General features: G+C 48.3%; 1 protein-coding gene across 4 annotated transcripts in view; it reads left to right on the top strand.

The window, feature by feature from the left end:
- LOC112968310 (sodium- and chloride-dependent GABA transporter 2) overlaps positions 1-21888 on the top strand; it is a 51205-nt gene that overhangs the window by 27670 nt on the left and 1647 nt on the right. For all 4 annotated transcript variants that reach the window (XM_026070430.1, XM_026070433.1, XM_026070432.1 and 1 more), the window contains 9 exons: positions 1488-1620; positions 5533-5667; positions 14255-14358; positions 17257-17381; positions 18003-18115; positions 18763-18900; positions 20324-20426; positions 21087-21187; positions 21657-21827. In XM_026070430.1, the coding sequence (XP_025926215.1) occupies positions 1488-1620; positions 5533-5667; positions 14255-14358; positions 17257-17381; positions 18003-18115; positions 18763-18900; positions 20324-20426; positions 21087-21187; positions 21657-21827 (1123 nt within the window). The remainder of the gene's footprint in view (positions 1-1487; positions 1621-5532; positions 5668-14254; positions 14359-17256; positions 17382-18002; positions 18116-18762; positions 18901-20323; positions 20427-21086; positions 21188-21656; positions 21828-21888) is intronic.

Consider the following 21888-nt stretch of genomic DNA (forward strand, 5'->3'; position numbering starts at 1 on the left):
TGGGAGGAGATGCTGGGCTTTCTTAGGCTGCCCTCCCTGAGACTGGCTGCTAGAAGAGTAGATGTTTCTTTCAGTGCTTTGAACAGCCCTGTAATATTATTGGGGAATCAGCACACGGGACTGGAAATTTCCACTGTCCACAGCTTTCTCTGCAACATCTGTTTCTGCCCTCTTTGGGCAGCAGTGTAGGGAGGCAACAGTCTCCTGGGGAGGTGCTGACCTGCCAGCAAGGCGATGGTATTCTCCTGAGGCCTCTTCTGGCTGTGGTACAGTGCTCAGTTAGTTACGCTCTGTTGGCATCTACTTCCTACTTGTTTCAGGGTCCATGTCCGTAGAAGCAGGGAAACTGCAAGGTAACAAAAGATGTCTGAAAGGGCAGAGTGATTTCCTCTAAACTCTCATCCTCTCAATCCATCACTAGGCTGTAAGGCAGGAAAGGAGGCCATGTATCTCAAACTGTGGTTCTCCAGCAGAGAATTTATTTTGGAATCATTGCTGTATTTTGCAGCAGGACGGGCTTGAGAGCATGCTCTGTGCATTGCTGTTGGAGCTGCAGAGTAGTGCTTGTCCCTCTTTGCCTATCTCAGGCTTGGGGCTTTGGAACTTCACCATGGTGTTTCATGCTCACGTCTATCAGTGTGATGTAGGAGACACAGGAGGAGAGGGGTGAGTCCTTACTTCTCCACCACCTTAAGTGGTGAGGAAGATTTGGCACAGCCACACCATGGAAAGCTGCTGGATGGTCAGGGCGAGACCATGAGAACTGGATTGAACAAAGCTTCATCTAGCTTAGGATCTTATCTCCACAGTGTCTGAAAGAGAATGCCCAGCACTGTCTCTTMTGTCCATGCTATTCTGATTGCTGTGGGCCTGTCCTGGCCTTTGTCATGGCATGGGATGCTCTGCTGCTCTGGGTCCTGAAGTGATATACATATCCGCTCCTAAAGACAACAGAAGGGGGCTATGGAGAAGGGGGTTGGAGAGCCTTGCTTCTTGTGTCGTCCTAATCGATGCTGTGTCCTAAACGAAATGCATCATCCACTTTGTTTGAAGCGTGTAAGAAAGGTGTAGGTGAACTTTGTAATGTGTGTGAAAGAAGGCTCACACAGAGCCTATGTTTGCTTGTTTGCACAAGGTGCTGCACACTCTGGCAGAGAGAGTTCTTACCTCAAACAGGACAGGGCAGACGAAGAATGGGAGAAGAAATGTCTTGGCCAAACTGGCCAGTGTGGGAGCGGGAGTAGAAGCAGGTGTCCCATACGTGATCCACCAGGCTGGTAGTACTTTTGTCTAAGAGAAGCAACTGAGGACCACTGTTTGACTCCTCTAATACTTGTAGCACAGAGCTCGGTGTTGTTTGTAGGATATCACCTCTCCCCAAAGCTGTCAGGCACTGTGGAGGTGTGGTAAGAGCCAATGCGGGATTGGGAACACTAGTGGCCAACRTCAGTGACACTCAGGTGCTGTTTTGTTTCCCCCCAATGCAGGAGGAGAGTGCTAAAAATTTCTGATGGCATCCAGCACCTGGGCAGCCTGCGCTGGGAACTGGCTCTGTGTCTGCTGCTCGCATGGATCATCTGCTACTTCTGCATCTGGAAAGGGGTCAAGTCCACAGGGAAGGTGAGTGCTTGGCTCAGTTCAGGCCTCTTCCCTTAATCACAGCTGGAGCACTCCCACCTTTTGTATATTCAGAGAGACCCTGGGTGTCCCCTGGGAATGCCTTTCTGAGCTGGCAGTACCCTGTAGGGCTCAGCTCTCAGAGGGAATGTGAACCAGGCCCTGTGTCCTGGGTAGGAAATGCTGGGAGTACTGGGATAGAGGTGAGAGGCTTCTCAGACCACAGTCTTCCAAGATGAAGATGGAGATCTTCCTATTTCTTGCAGTTGGTACCAATGAGGCCRTCAAGCCTCTTCCTACAGTTGCTCATGTTCCCCAGTAATAAAGGTTTCCTTTTTCTTTTTTTTCGCCCATGCTGGTCACCACGGAGGTAATTCTGTAAATGCTTCTGGGAGGGGGTCTGTGTGACTGTCTATCGCCATCCCATCCTGTCCCATCCCTGCCTCATCCCTCTGTTACAGCGTGTGCCACTGTCATTAGCACTGAACACTTTACTTAGTTTCTTCTACCACCTCCTGACCCATTCCCAACCAGCTGTGTCAGAGTCAGCAAGAACAGATGGAAATGGAAAGGTTTAGTATGTTACCTAAATGGTGTTTTGTCAGCATGCTTTGAACAAGACACTGTGTGTGATGGGGTGTAAATTTTAGCTGCATCTGTTTCTATCAAGTGATGGCATGGATGTTAGCAGTTTCTCCTGCTCCCAGAATGGTCTGGGATTATGAAACACAAAGGGGAAATCAAGTAGCTTGCAGAGCTGATGTTTTCTGGTTTCCATGGAGTAAAATTAGAAGAAAAGAGCAACTACTTGCTGTGGTGGCCTGGTAAAAGAAAGCAGAGGCAGTATAATAACAGCAAATATGAGGCTAAGACACAGTAAAGTGTGGGAAGTGCAGAGAACAAACTCAATGTATTTTAGATAGAAATTCATTGTCAAATGCAAGTGCTTTTAACAAAAACGACTAGTGAAGCTGAGATCTTTTCTCCTTGAAAAGAGAAAACTTGTTTCAGTAAAGAAACTGTGTCTGAGGGAAGTCCATAAGTTTATCAGCCCTCTCTGTATTTGACAATCCAGCTAAAATGATGGCTCCAGGAATACCAGCTAAAATGATGGCTCTGGGGTTACAACCCATTGGCAAAGGGGTAACTCAATCCTGGGGATTTACCTATGGAAGGGCAAAAAGAACGAGCTGAAATCACCCTACTCAGAGCAGCAGCAGCAGTTTGCATCCTCTGACACAGGGACTGCCCATCCCCGAGGAGCGCACACAGATGCAGAAGGTTGTCACAGATGGAATCACTTTGCTGAGGCATGTGGATCAGCTTCAAATAAAACCCTGGATGTTGTTGACCAGCATGTGACAGAATGATCATACTGATCCCAGCAAGGTTCCTAGTGATGTAGTTAGTGCTAACAATGCCCAAAAAATAAAAAGATTGGGTCTAAGCCAATCATTGAGTAATATCTCATTGGATCCAGATGTTCATATTGTTAGATAGAAGTTTGGCACTCTTAACCCAAGAAAACATTCTCCAAATTCAGGCCTCTGGTCTCAGTGCAGATGTGAGTGACTGTTGACTGAAAAGCTTAACACAGTAGTTCTTGCAGGCTGTAAAGCACATATGAAGTTACCAAGATCTGAATCCAAATTATATGCCAGAGAACTACTAGTCTGTGTTGTGAATTTCTAAAACTGATGTTATTTAGGGATCCAGTTGAGAATTTGCAGCCTGGCATGCTGAAAGAATATGCACTTAGGTTCAAAGGCNTTTTTTTTTTTTTTTTTAAGTTTTTTTTTTTTTTGATCTTATACTATTTTCATGAACTGAGAAAGATAAGACTTGCATCCTATAATTTCCTGAAACAAGAATTTGGTTGTGTGGTAAGTACAGAGATGATTGTTAAACTGGCAGGAGCTGCAGGTTTGACTAACTGGCATGGAAAAGCTCTAAGTTGGAGCCTGCTTGAAACTTTGGGAACTGAAATGAATGATGATGTTTGCCGGTGTGGAAGGACATCATCCTTGGGTTCCTTCAGTGTCTAGGATGCTGATTCAGAGGGACGGGAATGGAGCTGCTAGCATAGGCATCTCAGGTGATCATGAGTGTCAGCAAGTAGGCATTCTTCACCTACTTCTGTAGCATTACCTGACAGAGCTGTGATATATCGCATGAAGTGCATAAAGAACTTGGATCTGCAGACATTGATGATAATTTGGTATTTTCATTTTCAAAGATGGAACATCTTGCAAATCCTTCTATTCTTCTGTACAATAAAATTGAATCACCAAAAAGCATGTATCTGGACTTAGAGCAGGACTTAGAGCAGGACTTGCATTCCAGTGTGAGGTGCTTTGGATGTTGCTTTGTTCAGGTGGAGCATACCAGGATTAATTTAGAAGAAATCTCTTTCTGAATCACTATTCAGATCAAAAGAATTCTCTGGAGGCAGAGGGAAGGTGACCATATTGTCCAGGGAAATCATGCACTCATTCTCGGTAGTACCTCTTCTAATGGGGAAACTGCTGTAGATGTAACAGAACCTGTGACCACCACTAAGGGATGATGGGCATTAGGTGGATTTTGAAATGAGTCATTCTGGATGAATGGACAAAGACTAGAAATAGATCGTTTCACATCATTATGTATTGCAGTTACTCTAGAGATGAGCTTTAGCTCTTTGGTGTGTAACTTCTAAAGCTGAGAAAAGAGCTGTAAGGGAGCATTAAGGTGAAGAGTACTGATGCAAATCCTCACTAAGCACATTGACACAGGAAAAACCTGAAGGCACATTGACTTTTTTTTTTGCTTTGCCCTACTGTGATACAACAAACTTGAACAACTTTTTTCAAGGTGGTCAATAAGTCTTGAAGGTACAGGAGCAACACAAAAGGATTAATGACACTAGTGAATTGCTGAGGAGACTGCATCAGCCCTTGGGCATTGGTTTCTTTATGCAGGAAACATCAACAACAGTGTGCTGTTGTTGTGGAACGCTATAACAATTAGCCAGAACAGTCCTGAAAGAACCCCAGTAATCCCCAAATTGAAGGTTATATTTACCAGACATGGAATCCCTGGAAGGATTAGCTGATACTGGCCCACAGCATTCCTCAAAGGAATGCAACTACTTTGCTAGAGCAAGGGATTTCAAACATATCCGAGTAAGTCTCTGTTATCCATGGGGCCAGCGGAGTAAAAAGCAAGAGGACACAGGTTAAAAGCTGTGTTTGAGTCTGAGTCCTTGGTGACAAGTCTGAGATGTGCTGTCCTGCTCTTCATGAAACGCCTTCATTGTGTATTTCCTTGAATGTGGGTCAGTCAGGCAGCGGCTGTGAGTCATTTAAGTGGAGTAGGCACAAGCCAGTTGCCAGTCCTGAATAGGGATGCATCAATATTGTCTCTCATGGTCCTTTGATAGCAGTAATGTTTCAGGGTCTATCACTTATCTGTATGCTCCTTCACTCTTTCCAGTAAATCCTAGGGAGAAAAGACTTTTGGTGTGTGACTCAGGTCTCTGCTTGGGGTAAGGATGTGCAGATGGACACAGGGGGCAGATTGTTAGCTGATGCAAATAGATGTCACCCTGCTGAATTCAGTGGAGCTACTCTGACTTGAACCTGGCTTGTGGTCTGGATTGCTGCTAGGACTAGGAAGTTTTTCTCTTGCTCCAGATGTGCCATGGCATGTTATGAGTTTCCTGGGTGCATGCAAAAGGGAGTTTCTTTCTACTGTAGACTAAAGCAAGGTGCTGAGCAAGGCAGCCTGATCAATTCCTTGCCACTGCTCAGCTGCCTGTCTCCCTTAGGCCCTCTTCTCACTTCCTCCTGGGGGATGGTGCTCTGCTCCTGGCTGGCGCTCTGGGCTCTCACCCCTGCTGTTTGCTCACATGTGCTCCCTTTGTCCTTCTCCCAGGTGGTGTATTTCACGGCCACGTTCCCATATCTCATGCTGGTAGTTCTGCTGATCAGGGGAGTCTCCCTGCCGGGGGCATCCCAGGGAATCCTGTTTTACCTTTATCCAGACCTCAGTCGCCTCAGGGACCCCCAGGTAAGGCAGAGGAGGGACTGTGAATGGCTGAGCTGTGCTTGGATGGATGCAGGTGACTTTCCTCTTTTCTCCCTTTTTCTTTTCTCATTCTTTTTCTTCTTCTTTCTTCCTTCTATCTCTCCTCTTCTCTCCTCTCTGTGGACATTGATATTCGGGCTTTGATATTCGTGTGTATTCTGGTGGTCCCAATGCTGACTTGCCCTCAGCTGTCATCAATGTCATTACTATATTTTCTGTTCCGAGTTGGTCTGAATTGTCTGGGGATATTGGCTGATGTGGCAGAAGCTGTCAGTAGGGCTTTAAACCTCGCAGCTACAGAGTGACACCAGCCATCACCCCTGTTTCTTGGGAGACTCCTTTGCCTTTGCAGTGGTGCTGCAGAGCAGGATGCTCTGCCAGGCATGATCCATGAGGCACAGCTCTGTGCTGTTGTGGCATCACGCTGGGATGAGCCCTCTCCTCTCTGCATGCTCTGGCTTCCTTGGGAGTGCACCTGGGTTTGTGGATGGGGATGGAGCAGGGGCATGCGTCAGATGGCTTCCCTGCTTGGCTTGCAGGGGATGAGTGTAGCACAGCTGGGGGCACCCTTCCTTCACTGTGGATGCACTGCAGTGAGATCCCAGCCCTCTCTGGGCCAGGCCAGGGTGTGCAGAGCTCCCAGAGACCTACAGAYGCTAGTTTCAATTTTTGTAGTCTCTAGTTCAAATTTTCTGGAAGAGCTGCTGCTGTTGGAGCCTGGGAGARCGCCATGGTCCCTCCTACCGCTTTTCCAGAAGGAGGAAGGTGGCTCTGTATGCTGCTGGCTCCRTTCTCCAATACCATGCTGCGCCTCCCTTTCCCTCGTTAGAAATTCCTGCCCGTTTGACTGGAGGTTTGGTGCCTGACTGCCACTTTTAATCTCTTCAGGACAAGTTATTCCACGTTAAATCCTGGCTCCAGCTGAGCTGCTGTACCAGCCTTTGTGTGAAGGTGTTTCCAAAGGAGATTAAAGGGTGCCTGCTTGGAAAATAGGCCAGCAAAACCCTTCATAACCCCGTTAACCCTTTCTGCTCCAGCCCCTGACTTGCCTTTGTTGTTAATTTTGCAAATGGGGGCATGAAGGCTGAGGGAGGAGCGGCTCCAGCTGAACCTGCCCTCTCTGATACARTGAGAATTGAATCCTTGCAGATGCAAGGTACAAGCATCTCACGGGCTGTGTGGGATTCCCAGTTCTTGCTTGTGCCACTGCTTTGGTATGGTTTTGTGCAAATTGGTTTGACTTAAGACTTCCAATCTGAGGACCTAAACATGAGTTTCCGGTTTCCAAGTAAAGGCAGTCTGTTTTTTGTCATGTAAAGTACTCAAAGTTCCTGCTCAGCTTTCTGGAAATCAGTCTTTGGTCAACTATGTGCCTGAGTAGTGACTGAAAAGCCTAATTTTACAATGTCAGCTTCTTTCTTGCTCTCTTTGTTTGCATGTAAATGGAGGTGGATAGGATTGTTGCTCCGTCCTTGTGAAGGTACCACAAGGCTTGGAAGGGTTTTTCAAAAACATCTAAGAGAGTGAGGACAGGTCTATGTTTGCAATGTTTGTTGCTCTGTTCATGTTGATTAGGTATGACTTCCGAAATGAAATGCTATTTTGGAATGGTGTTGATTTGGTTATTAAAAGAAGTCCTGTTGTTACTGTGGCTATGTTTCTCAGGGGAATGAATTAAACTACTTCAGGCATAGCATGGTTTTGCTGATACTAGTTCTGTCCTCATTAGATCTGTCCTGGCAAACTTTCCCAAATAAAGCCTGGGCTTTAGGAGCACAACTTTCTTCCAGCCTGGAAAATGCTAATGTGTTGGTGGAAGTGCAGGATAACCCTTCAGAGCAAGAGGATCTCTTATCATCGAGTTGGGGAGGAAAATTTGTTTCCCCCTACCTGGCAGACCAAGGAATTCATCATTCTCTGATGAATGCTTCTCTTTTGCAGGAGAAAAGCAGGAGTCAGTAGATGCGATTGCTTTCCTACATTGTGATTTAACCAGTCTATTGAATAGGGTAAATGGGCTCGAGGTTTCTCTTGAATTCTTTAAGGTTCTCCCATGAGAGTGAAGGGAAGGGAAGGGTTAGTGCCTCAAGTCTGACCTGTGCACGACTGTGCCCCCGCTCTCTGTACAAGGACAGCATGACTCCTGCTAGCYGATCAGGGGCCAAGTCGCTTATAATTGGTTTGTGTTCACAGTACGGCGATCCGTAATTGTTTACCTGCAATCCAGTGTTACCTGGAAAAATGCAAGACTCTTTAGTGCCTGGGAAAGCATTCTGGAAATTAAAAAATACCCTCTCCAATCTGAGCCTTATGATAAGTAGCCTCAAGGGGAGTTTTAAATGAAGGGCAAACAATAGACAAGGTGACAAAAAGATAACTGGCTAAAAGTATATGAAAACCTACAAGAAAAGAGGAGATGAATTATTTAGCAGATACTACCAAGGGAGATGCGGCTGAGATATGATTAAGTATCAGAGTATCARACTAGTATGTGGAAGTCATTGCTTTTCACCTGCTGAGTGACCTTGGACAGAACCTTGAAATTCTGTGGTTTGCCTTATAAAAGAGCTTAGACTAGCTGATTGATGATAGTGTCTTCTGGCCATAAAGTCTACAGATTCCCTAAATATTCCTGCACCTTTGTTTCCCCACTCTATAAAATGCTCAGAATTAAAATGTTAAATACAATGCATTTGATATATAAGTAGATCAGAGTATACGTGGAGCTATTGAACAAAGAATTTTGAATAAAAAAGTCTCATTTTGCTCAAACAGGTAAAGGTAAAAAACACTGAACAGATAATTTATTTTGAACTATATTTCCACCCTTCTCAATTGCATTTTCTGTACACCACAAGGTTACTACATTTTTCATAGTGTGGCTCATGTTTTAACAGCAAGCGGGTCTTAGGGTTGTTCACCATTTCTTCTTTTGATCATTCTGCCCTTCATAATAACTTYGTGGCGATTTTATCAACTGCTTATTTCAGTAGATAATGCTGGGGATTTACTGATGTGATTAAGGATAGATATGCAGTGTGATCCAGTAGCAGGAAGCTGAAATAAGAGGAATTCAGATTAGAGATAAGACTTAAGGGTGGGAAATGTGTCTTTAGAACAACTTTTCTCAGGCGCTGGCAGGCTCTCCATCACTTGACACTTTTATACCAAGACCAGACACATTTTTAATGGACATTCTGAGAGAGAACTGATGAGCTCGGTGCAGAAAGTGCCGGCTGGGGCTTTGGGTTTGCGCTAAAGAGAAGAAATATAATAGTCTCTTTTCACACTGGTGTCAGTCCAGGGATTCTAGCTACATTTTATTAGATTTAGTGGGTGAAAATGAAAGAGAAGTAAAATTCAGCACCCTCTGAGTCTATCCCTTTCTGGAAAAAGAAGAAACGTTTCTCAGAACGTGCTCAAAACCTCCCACTCTTGTTTTGCTCCAGAAATTTCCAGAAAGCCCACCATCTTGTTGTATGTGCTTGCACTTTATCCAGTGAGCCTTAGATGGTCTTTTTGAAAAGAAACTACTTTCTGTAAAAAAACCTGCTTTATGTGTAGTCCAGCGATGCTGAAAGGCCCCCCCAGGCAGGGGCCGGGCCCCTGGTCACGGGCACAGGGAGGAGACGAGGGTGCCTGACCCGAAGAGGCCTGTCGCATGGTCTGCAGCCCAACTTTGCAGCCACCCCCCGCCCCCGTAAGCAGTCGCTGCCGTCACGCAGGACGCCTAACCCTGCACGACGGCACCGTGCCGTGATGCCTACGCTTGCCGTGCGCGACTAACGCAGCTGAACATCACCTTCACCCAACCTCTGCTTCTCGCTCGCTCTCTTTCAAATATGCACCGCTTGTAAAATTTCTCTTTTCCTTTTTTTTTTTTTTTGGGGGGGGGGTTTGCCTGTTTCCTAGTGGTTGAGCAGCATTTGCCCCTGGTGGACCCCGCAGACTCCTCCTTCCCCATGGATGGGGCAGAAAGGGAGGGCAAGGGCTCGCAGTGCCCCCAGGGAGCAGTCAGGGAGGGAGGTGTTTGGGGAGCRGCTCGTGGTTCATGCTGGTGCAACCCTCGCTGCTGCGGCCACGTCACGACCGGCCCCTCGGTCTGCCACTGGGAGGGCAGCGAGGCGTTTGCGTCTTCCAGGGCCGTGACCTGCTTGGTTAAACAAGGGCCCCGTGCCCACGCTGGGGAAGGGGTCAGAGTCCCCAAACCACCCCCGGGCTGGAGCCTCTCCTGCTGCTGCTCTGCTGCCAGCAGGTGCTGAGGCTTCCCAGCAAGCGGTGAGGCTGGCTGTGGGCCTGCTAAATATTATTTTGTTCCCCTTATTTATTTTTTTCCCAGCTTGACCCTGCGCGGCCCCGCGCGCTGTGTCTCCGAAGGCGAGCGCATGTTTGTTTTTGGGCCGGAGGACGGGCGAGCGGGGAGAGGGCCGGCCCGTGTGGGGTCCTGGGGGTGGGCGGCCGGCCGGCGCAGAGGCACCCACGCGCTCCTGCCGGGGCGGCCCCAGGGCTGGTGCGGCTCCTCCGCGCATGGGGCAAAYGCAGCTGTGTTTACCTTGGTGGCCTTCCTCCTCCTCGCCAGCGTTTGTTTTCTCGCGGCAGCATCTGAAGGYGCGCTGGCGGCGGGAGAGCTCTCCCAGGGGTAAAGAGTCACCGCGGGTCAGCTGAGGTCCCTCAGCTAAATTTAACCGGGACCGTTCCCCCGGCTGAGGTCACCGCACAGAGGAGCACGCTGTCATTGTGCCCGCACATGCAGCGGGGTGGGATGAGGGGAAGGAGGTAGCTGGTGGACCTGGCAGAGCCCTTGGAGGAAGCGCTCCCTGAATCGCGGCTGAAGACTTGACCTGGGCAGCTGTTGCTCTGTGCTTTGCAATACACCAAGCGTGACCTGCTGCRGAGCATTTACCTGCTTGGTGCTGTATCATCTCCGCTTGCTGATGGGGACAGTTCAACGCTTCCCAGCATGACACCTTTATGTGATATATGACATACCTTGGGGTTCAATAACATTTTGCTCTAAAATGGTCTTTACTATTATTTGTAAGTGCTTTGAGATCTTCCGAAGGAAGGATCTGTTTTGGTGCAGGGGGTTATTAAATTCCAGTACATGTAGTAAAGCAAATATTGCTGAGAAAATTAAGGGGGGAAGGAAAATGTCCTCTTGTAGGCCATAACCATCTTGGATAACTGCAGCTCAGGTATGAAAGCTTTGGTTAAAACAGAGTAGGAGGTTATTACAAACTGGAGCAAACAACACATTCAAGGAAATTGAATTATGAATTAAATAAACTGGATGGCCTAGAAAACTGCAGACAACAATCAAATCAAAATACCCAGGCTGCCAATGTGCTGGTGAAATCTGAACAACAGAATAAACTTTACCAGTCTCTTTGGGAACAGCGGTCAGAGAACAGCAGCACGCTCTTATCTGCAGGGGAAACCAAGTCCTCCATTACCGTTATCAGGCCCCTTTAAACAGAGTGGAAATATTAAAATAATGAGAGGCTGTTGATCAACAGCGCAGGAGGAAAAGGGGGACCTTGGACTGAAAAAAACATTTTTCTTGAGTCACTGTTACAGAGRGAAATGAGCATAGGCATTTTGGAGAGGGAAGATTGCTTTTTTCTGAACTGATTGGTAGTGGTCAGTGCAGCCCCCTGTGAAATGCTGCAGAGCTGCATGGAAAGCGGTGCTCCTTGTGAGGGATGGATCCTGGACAAGAGAGTGGCTGAGGTCCCTTCCAGCCTGCCTGATCCTACCATCCTGTGACTTGCTGCTTGTGCTTGGCTCTGTCACAAATGAGAGAAGATCAGGAGTGCCCCAGCATCAGGCTTGTCGGAGTCCAACAACCCCCTGAGCAATTTGGGAACTGCCAGGGGGCTGGGAAAGACAGAAGGGTGGCATTGTCTTTGACCCAAGAGCTGCAGTAGCCTTTTAAAATGGGAAACAAAAATGCATACAGCCTGAGCTGGTGCTCGCAGTCATGCTGACTGAGTGGGACCATAAGCTCTGGAAGCCAAGCGTAGCTTTATTTGCACAGGTTCAGCCACAGGCTGCCTTGCTTCAAATGGGAACATGTGCTAACGCAAGTCCTGCATTCCCATAACACATCCCTTTGAGTTGGGTTGCCCACTCAGCCCGTACGTGCTCCACAGGTGGTATGTTGAGTAGGAACAGGCAGCTGGGTTGGGGAGCATGCAGACCACCTGCTGACCTCTGCTATACTGTCAAGGGCATTGCTGGGTTTTAGGAATGAGCCGCTTTATGAGTCATCGAGCTAATGAAGCCTCATGTCTTGATATTTGGCTTCTACCATGTCTAGCAAAGCACCAGTTCTTTTCCTGCCCTTGGGATATTTCTCATGTCTCTTACTTGCGTGATTTATCTGATATTTAGTGATGGTTGACTGTTCCTCCCTGTAGCTTTTGTCTCAGCTGGAATGCTGAGTTTGTCTTTCGCCTGTTTCCTGGCTATCATGAAATTCTTAGGTAGCTGATATCTTTGAGGTTTCTACCCACTGTTAAATCTGGTTGAAACTGGTCAACAGGGTCCAAAGTTGTGGCAAAGGTGGGCAGGCAGTTTGACTTCATAAATCTTGTTATCTCAACAAATTGAACTAAAAAGGCTCCAAAAACCATGGGTTGGTGGGATTCAAGCTAGAATTTGATGAAAAAACAGAGCTTTAATAATGAATAGCAAAACAAAACAGAAACCTAATGAAACCTTCCACCTTGACTTATCAAACGATGCTTAAATTGCTGATGCAAAGGTGTTAGCTGGTCCTGCTGACCTGAAAGCCTTGCTTTGCCCTAAAAGCAGCTAAAAAGTGAAGGCTATAATCTGGCTTCCTACAAGCACAGAGTTTCTTTAGCAGTCAGTTCCAAAAGGGCTTTGATCTTTCCAATCTTTTTGAAATAGAAAAATTAACTAACATCTTGCTCTCCAAACCTCCCTTCCCCCTCCGGTCCTCCAAAAAACTAAAATGCAGTGAGGTCAATTATTTTTTTTAATTTCCCAATGCCCAGAATTACCTGTCCCAGTCCAGCCTCATCATCTGTTTCTTCCCATTTTACATATCAAAGATTTGATCTCACTCCCTGTGGAATAGTGAGCAGTCTTTCCATTGACTGAAAAGAAGGTGGGCCTGAACATCAGCTGAGTTGCTCTCAAGACAGTCAGTGAAAGCAACTTCACCAAAGTTAGCCCTAACAATGTTTAGGGGCTTTGCCTTCACTCCTTGCAGATTGTGCTGGTGTATCTTGCCAGTAGAGCTGTGGGTAGGGAGAGAATTTGTTCTGTGCAGCTGTTTCTTGAGCTAAAACAGAATTTTGAGCTAAACAAGAGGTTTAACATCTCTTCAGAATGCCCATCAACCTAGGAGCAAGAACAGAAAAAAAATAAACAAAACCAGTGATGGTGATTGAATCACATAAATGCTGAAGGACACCGTAGTCCATAGACACTGCTGGGACACTTTCCATTGATTTCCATTTGCCTCAGGTGGGATCTTGGTGCTGGGGAAGACTCATTGACACTATTACTTGTGGGGAAAAAGGGTATGAACTGAGATGCCTTAGCCAGATGCAAACTCTTCTCATTGAAAATTTCCCAGTGATACTTTTCTTATGCTTTTCTTTCCTGACTAGCTTCCCTTTTATCTCTAGAAGGTGGCTGCATGTCAGCGTTGGTTGAATGATTGTCTTATCCACAGTTTTAAATCCCCTGGGGAGCCCTAGGGAAAAAGATGTTATACAATAGAGGATTTAATTAATCATCTTTGTCATTGTTTCTTTCCTCACTGTTAATTCCTCCTTTTGCTGTTCTCTGCAGAAGACAGTGCCTGTGTTTGCATTGGTGACTACACACAAGCTAGGCTTTCAGATCAAATTTGGCATTGACAAATGTCGGCCTCAGAGCACTGGCACGTGATCTTGACAGCGAGAGTGGAGTTCAAAGGGGCCTTGTGGRACTAACATCATTCTTGTATTTTCTTTTAGGAGTTGTCCTTTACAACCAGCTCAGTTATTTCTAACATTTCCCTCCTCCGCAGTTAATTTGTTTCAAGTTTTGGAACCTTTAAAATCAGGTCTTGGAGCCAAAGGCCACCATCAGGAGCTGTGCCACCTGGTGGGGGATCAGGCCTGCCCAAATAAAATCCCACCTCTCATCTGCCAGCAGAGGACTCCTTCAGTTCCCATGGAAAGAGTTCATCTGGTCTCTGTTACTGCTGTGAGGCTCTGGAGAGTCACAGAGTACTGTAGATTTGATCAAGGAAGAAAAAGATAATGATGAAAAGTTATACATGTTGTGGATTTGCAAGGTTCTTGGTGCATCTCTGCCCTTGGCGCTCTTACTACCCTAGGGTGCTTTGTTGAGGACTGTAATTCCTGGCACTGTATAATCTAGTCCTAGCAAAGACTTATCTAAATATTGGGTTTTGTTGGCCTCCTGAGCACTGACCTTTCTGCTGGTTACATCAGCCCCTAGGTCTCTGCCTCTTCACATTGGTGTACTGTCTGCACTCTGTGCTGGCTTTCTCTTCTTCTTACATGTATTTGCATCTCCCTTGCAGGTCTGGATGGATGCAGGCACTCAGATCTTCTTCTCATATGCAATATGTCTGGGATGCTTGACAGCTCTGGGTAGCTACAACAAATACCATAACAACTGCTACAGGTAACTGGAATGTAGCTCTGCTGTCTAGAGCCTTCCCTTCCCTGAACATCAGTGCAAATTGGCTGGTCAACTGCTGGAGGCAACTGGCCATTTGAGGTGCCTTGTTTTCCCTTTCTATTCAAGGCATAAGAAAACTCTCCCCAGATGTTTTCTCTGAAGCTTTTTTCTGTTGCCATGTTGCCCAAATCCAACTCTCTCTGCTATATACCCAAGGGGAGTGCAAGAAACTTTCTGGCCATGTCATGAATGATAAATTCCCTCTTCCACCCTAGCTGACAGCCAGCAAACTCAGATCCCTCTTCACCAGTTTTGTGATCCCAGTCCACACCACAATCTCCCCTTATTAAAAAGGTGCACGAGTAGCTGTAGAGGAAGCAGAGCTTTAAGAGCTAATGGCTCTAGACTGAAATCCTTTCACTTTGTAATTTATCATTCCTCCTATTAGTTCAGACCTAGTGTCTCACACAGTCATTGGTGTTCTTTTTTCCTATGTGCTGTCTCTGGCACATGTAAACCTGCAAATATGACCCCTGCCTSTTGTGCACTCTTCCCATGCGGGACTGCCCTTTGAGCAAAGATTGACCATGCTACCAGATTGGAACAGGCTATTGAGTTGAAGTGGTCAGGTGAAAGCAAACTCGTTTCACTGCAGATATGGCCAGCAGCTGGAGCGGTGTAAGTGAAAAAGCCCAATAAAACTACCTGCCTCTCTTCCCACCATTCCTTTGCTGGCCTTACTGCTCTTGGCCCTGGATTCCCCTGCCTTTTAAATTCTAATTTGTTGTCATTACTGTGGAAGGTCCAGGCAGACTATCAGGCTACATGGTCCTTTTGTCTTTATCTATCTCTCTTTACCTTAGAAATTCACTCCTGCTATAGGATGCTTCTTCAACAGAGGCTGGGCTGAAACCACTCTTCCTTTTCATATCCTTTCTCCCAAATACTTTTTTGAGAGAAAGAACTGTGGCAATGGAAGTGATAACAGATCTGGCTCTGACCTGCTGCATGCCTTTGGGCACTAACCCTCTGCCTCTCCAGTCTGGATGTGTAACATGGAGATGACAACATGGGCTGCCTAGCACCAACTTTGTAAAAAGSTTCCATAACTTCAGCTGGGAGATGCTATAGAAAGGAAGGAGATGTCTGCTTGCACACAAACTTTCTGCTATTCGGCTATGCTAGGGAATTTGTTTCTTGTTTCAGTGTCACACCTCCAACCATCCTGTTCCCCAGGTACAGACCCAGTTCTAATGAGTCAGTCCTATATTCTGCAACTTCAGTCTGAGCAGGAAGACAGGGCCATTTTTTAACAGGACAGAAGGGTAACAGTGTGGTGCTCCACTGAGTTGCAAAAGGCTAGATGTAGCCGTCGGTGACCTGGGGAAAGAAAGGGATGTGGGGAGGAGGGACTGTTGTTCATGTGGCAGTAGTCTGAGATGGCACTAAATGGCTTGGACTATTTCCCCTCTTCCAGAACAGTAAGGAGAATCACTTGGGCTCAGAGCCCTCCCTTTCTGGTGAAAAGCTGGGGACCACTCTTTGGCCGTTCCCCATGTTACCCTCCACCATGACATCCTTTTCCCACCCCCCAGGTGACTTGAGGGCACCTCCCAGCCCATGCCTCTCCCAGAAAGGTTTAACCTTTCATAAATTCATCTGGGGAAAGAGGGAGAAACACCAGGAAGGAAGAGGAACTATCTGAGGTAAATGGGAGCTTGTATAAACTGGCTGAGAATATAATTTGGGTGAAGAGTAGGTGGTTTCTGGCAGTTGGATAAATGAGTTTCTGGTGCGGGCTTTCAGTTGGATTAGCTAAGCCTGGCAGAGCATGATCCTCTGCATCGGCAGGGTGGTTCACTCTGGAGATCTCTTTCAGCCTCTCATGCCTTAGTAACCAAATGAAAAGGTAGAGCAAGGATGTTAGGTACAGTCCTGGCAAAGCAAAGTGCTGTGTTTTGGAAGGAATAACCTGAACTATTTGCAGAGTCTGGAGGCTCTGCATTAACTGTAGTCTCTTTCCAGAAATGGTTGCAGACAGTGAATAGATCTAGTTAATGTACAGGGAGGAGCATGAAGCCAAAAAAATGCTAGATACCTAAAGAGTGATGCAGAAAATCACACTGGATTTACACAGTAGCATTTAATGAAGTCAGAGTGGGCCTTTAAATGCCRGAAGCGTGTGTTCAGTTTGGTTCAGAATCTCTTGGAAAGATGCTGCAAATGTTGTTGTCCCTAGGATTGTAGTCATGAGAGGCTTGGGAGACTGGTGTGTGAAAAGGAATCAGACAGATAAGAGAGATTTAGTTTAAAGAGTAGATGGATAAGAATGAGGTGAAACAGAGACAAAAATGGATAGATCAGAGAAAATAAATCGGATGTCTCCGTTAATTTTTTTCTCATAGTGTGAGAACCAGGAGACGTCTAGTAGTGCTGGGAGCCAAAAATTTATAACATTTGAAAAATCTTTTAAGGAAAAAAACACCTCTTGGCCAAAAATAATCTCTGGTACTCTCTGCCACAGRATATCAGAGGAACCAGGAAAAAGAGAAAGAGGGAAAAAAGATCAAACATTTAGATGGGTAGCTGGTCTATCTCACAAGCAGCAGCTTCAATACAAAAAAAAAAAAAAAAAAGCACCTTACACTGTTGTTTGCAGAGGCTTTCCCTGGGGGGCTCCTGCTTGCCCACTTTGGGCCCATCCTTCTGCAACACCCAGTGCCGAGCAGATGCTCAGGACAGGGGGAGCTTTGCCACTCCTGTGGGGCGGCCAGGAGCAAGGCCCGCTGAAGGCACAGTGCTGGGGTGGCAGAGCAGGGTGCAGCCGGCACGGCTGTCTGGCTTGGGGTTGCACCTTGTCTTCTGGTCCCCTCAGGTGATGTTGCACCTTCTCTTCCCCAGGGATTGCGTGGCTCTCTGCTTCCTCAACAGCGGCACCAGCTTTGTGGCTGGCTTTGCTATCTTCTCCATCCTGGGCTTCATGGCGGGGGAGCAGGGCGTGCCCATCGCTGAGGTGGCTGAGTCAGGTGAGTGAGGGCCACGGGGGAACGGGCATGTCCGCAGGGCACCCTGCGATGCGCCCTCGGGGTAATCTACCCTGAGGTGATGGGCGTTGCAGCTGCAGACTCCTTTCCATGGGCAGCTCCGCTCCTTGCCTCTGAGAAGCAGAGAGAAACGAGTGCCAGCTATGAGATGTATACAAGTATAGCACTTGCTTCTCTCTTGGCTGGCAGGGTGACGGGCCTGAAAGACTTGTGTCCTGGCTTGCTTTGTGCTCCCTGGGACTCGGAGGCTTGCTCCTGCTCCCAGCCCTCACAGCAGCCGTGCAGCCATTGCTTGCTGTGCTTCCTTTCCCTTCCTCCCAGCTGGCCCTGCTGTGCTTCTTCCAGCCCCTTGACCCTGGTCAAGGAGCCTGGGCCTCCTGGACAGTGGCTGGATGTAACTGGAGCCAAAGGCTGTGTGGGCTGTGCCTTGCACCAGGGAGCTGCCCCACGTGGCTCTGGGCACACAGGTCTCGCGCTGCATGCCAGCCCTGCTGTGCTGGTGCTGGCAGCGATGCTTCCCCATCACTGGGGTGGGATGCAAAGCATCCAGGAGCTTCCAGATCTGCTGTCCGCTGCCTGCTTTAAATGCCCTTCTCCTCTCAGGACCTGGCCTGGCATTCATCGCCTACCCTCGGGCTGTCGTCATGTTGCCCTTCTCCCCGCTCTGGGCCTGCTTCTTCTTCCTGATGGTTGTTTTGCTGGGACTGGACAGCCAGGTAAAGGCATAGGGGGTTTTCCYGCAGGACAAAAAGCATCATCCCTTCAAGCTGGATGCAAATGGATTCTGCCTGGCTGATGGAGAAGGCATGGGGGAGTCTGGGGAGCCAAGTCCTTGGTGGCAGCTTTCTCTGCTGAGAGCACAGCACAGTGCCCAGGCAGCTACAGAGGGCTGACAGCCAGAGGCTGGAGGGGGAGGCACGAGGCTTGGAGCACTTGGTAAGGGGTGAGGTGACTTCTAGGCTGGGCACAGGTCTTTCTACAAAGGGCAGTGATGTGCAGAGACAATAACTGAGGTCCTGGAAGCAGTGTAACTACCTCAACGTGGCCTTGCACTGAGCCAATTATGAGGACTAGTCTCCACACAGGTAGTTAGCCCCAGGCRGCGCACTGTGCTCAGTCAGGCAGCAGTGATGCTTCCAGGCCTTAAGCTAGTCTCTACATGGCAGCGYGCAGGTCCAGCCACGCTCTTTGGATGTGGCCTGGACATGTCCTGAGAACAGCAGCAGCGGTTATGGCTGAGATCAGTTTTGATGGTTCCTCCTGGCTGAGGGGAGCCTGCCCTGAGAGTGAAAGGCTGGACTGAAGGCTGGGGCATTAGCCCAGCGGAATGGGCTGACAGAGGTGGGAACTCTGCTCTTTGCAGTTTGTGTGCGTGGAGAGCCTCGTCACAGCTCTTGTCGACATGTACCCCACCATCTTCCGCAAGAAGAACCGCCGGGAAACCCTCATCTTGCTGGTGTCCGTCCTTTCCTATCTAGTTGGACTGGTGATGCTCACGGAGGTATTTTGGGCTGGGAGGAGAATGAGGAGTCTGGCCCTGTGTCCTCCTCCAAGCACCTGTGGGGCACTCAGTGGGTCTGAATACCCYGCTGGTGGGGGGGAGGGGAGGGGACAGTGGGTGGATGGGCTGAGGGTGCTGGGGGTCTGGGCTAGTTGGTGAGCCAGCTGGCTTGCATGGTGCCTGGTGGGAGAGAGCCAGGGAGGCTGTGAGCAGTGGACCTGGGCAGCCCAGGAGGTGGCAGTCCTCTCTCCCTGTTCAGCATTGCCCCAGTATTGCTGCATGATGCTGGTGGCTCTTTGCTGCTGGATAAGGTTTGGACACAAGCGTCTGGCCACCACATGGCATTAAAGAGTCCAAGGAGTATTTTGGAAAAGTGGATACTGTGTAGCTGTGAGCTGTGCCAGCACAAATCATTTCCTTTCCAGATGGCATTTGAATTTTTCCCTTCCAGTCCTGACCCCCTGTGCTATTTATATGTGCTAACACATCTCTGACACCTCTCCTGCCTAGAATGGTAATTAGAGCTCCAGGCAGGTGATGTTGTGGTTCAGATTTATCTTTAAAGCCAGCCAAAGCTTTACAGCTGTAGCCTGTTGCATCGTTGGGGGAGCACCTTTGTCCTTCTCTTTCCTACTGGATGGAGCTGCATGAAAGCCAGGTATCAGGAAAGTTGATGGGTCTGAGTGTCCATTACACTGATTTCCTATATAGTCCCCTCTTTGTGAATTGTGATTAATTGCCTGGAGTTAACTGTTCTAGTTTAAAATCTTTGACTCCTTCTAGGAGTGGGAGGGGTTGATGGTGCCATGATGCTTTTTCCTGTTTCCATCTTCTGGGTCCATTTGGGCCTGATATTGAAAAAGCGGCCTTTGGTGTTGCATCTACAGCTTTGTGCCTGGACTTAAYCATGGACCTCTTTTGTAGACTGGCTTGCAGTATTGGGCAGTGAAACATCCACTACTAGCCTGGGAGCGCACAGGAATAGGTGCTTGCAAAATTGCATGCACATCTATTTCCCTGTGCAAATTAGAAGGCTGAATTTAATCAGGTGCACTGTGTCTCTTTAAGGAAGTTTCCACCCTCACTTCCCACTACAAGACTTGCTTTTTTTTGTCCTGTCCTGAAATAGCCCCAAGATCTCTGATGGTGACTTCCCCTCTCTTGTCCTGCACTGGAATGAAGAGCTGTAGAGACCCCTGAGAGCAGGGAGGTTTCTAGGGCTGCTGCTTGTCTCCATCAGGCTGTGAGCACAAGGGATGTGGCTTTTGCTGTTTCTGTTTCCCAGAGAGGGGGAAGGTGCCTCTAGCTTGGGGAAAAATTTTGAGTTTGATTCCTGCTCTGGCTGGAGCTCTTTGCCTGTCCCTGATTCCTTTCGCTTCTCTTCCTCCCCACCTTGCCTTGCTCCCCACTTGGCCCTTCCCAGGGGGGGATGTATGTCTTCCAGCTCTTTGATTACTATGCTGCCAGTGGCATGTGCCTGCTCTTTGTGGCCATCTTCGAGACCCTCTGCATCGCCTGGATCTATGGTGAGTAYGAACTGGTGCAGCGGGGTCCCCAGCTCTGGTGCCTCATGTTCTTGCTTGGTTCAGCCTCAAAGTGCTCATCCATAGCTCCTCTTGGCAGTTGCTTCGCAGTGCAAGGCAGCCTGCTGAACCCTTGTTTTGGTGCCCATGGACTCAGCTGGTGGGGGCTCCCTCACAGCAATACCCTGGGGGATCTACTTGGCAGATATCCTCAGCATATTCCTACGTGTCCCTGCTTTTGAGCCCCCTCCTTACTCGGGGCTGAGCTGGCTGGGAAGTGGTTTCTCAGCCTACACGCAGAGGGCCCTGAGACCCTCTGACATTTTTGAGAGCCCTCTCCCAGCCTTGCCATTCACAAGGGATGGATAACACTTGGGCTCAGGTCCTGGCTTCAGTGACACCAGCTGAGGGGGCGGCCATGGTGACCTACTGTGCTATTCTAGGGTGAGTGGATGTTATTTCAGGATGCAGACTGAAGCTGGCCACATTCCCAGTGAGGTCCCCAACAGGGCTGCCAGGTGTCCTGAGGTTACTGCCAGGTCTTTTGGGGAGTTCCTGACCAGTGGTCAAATAGGACCCCTGCTCACCATCCTCCCCAGGACACACAGACTCTGCTGCCCTTTTTGCTTGGTAGTAATGAGGCATACTTCCCCTCTTCTGCAGGTGCCGAGCGTTTCTATGATAACATTGAAGACATGATTGGGTACCGGCCATGGCCAGTCATCAAATACTGCTGGCTTTTCATCACACCTGCAGTTTGCATGGTGAGAGCCTGCAAGAAGAGGGGGTATGGAGCTGGACTTCTGTGGGGATAGGGAGATGGGTAGAGCTGGGTGCCTCTAAGCACACATACATACATACATACATACATACAGAGATGTGTCTGTATGTAGAGAGGCTTATATGGTCTGCACTTTGGGAGCCTATTGCTCTGCATGTGTCTGTGGCCTTTGGGCCCTGGCATGGGGCAAAACAATGGGGAGCAGGGCCTGGCTCAGTGGTGACAGTGGTGTCTGCTGCTTGGGCAAGCTCCTTGCTGCCATGCCCAGTGCTGAGCATGGGGGCCATAGCAGCAAAACTGGCTTGACTAGTGTCTCCTGTGTTGCTGTCCCAGGGAGCTCTTCAATACAGTGAAACTCTATGTGGAGGTGTGGGGTTGCCAGGAAGGACCTGTTCTGGCTAATGGTGCTTATTCTCTTGGTCTTTTTCCCTTGACTTCTTCCACCCTGCCAGGCAACCTTCCTGTTTTCTCTGATCAAATACACCCCACTGACCTACAACAAGAAGTACGTGTACCCGTGGTGGGGAGACACCCTGGGGTGGCTGCTGGCCCTCTCCTCCATGGTGTGCATCCCGCTTTGGATCATCTACAAACTCTCCACCATCAAAGGCTCCCTCAAAGAGGTGAGGCTGGTGCTCTGGAATGAGGACATGAGTGTGCTGCTGTGTTGAAGTCCAGCCCTGA

This window comes from Apteryx rowi, unplaced genomic scaffold (assembly GCF_003343035.1).
Source record: "Apteryx rowi isolate R43461 unplaced genomic scaffold, aptRow1 scaffold_31, whole genome shotgun sequence".
NCBI lineage: Eukaryota > Metazoa > Chordata > Aves > Apterygiformes > Apterygidae > Apteryx > Apteryx rowi.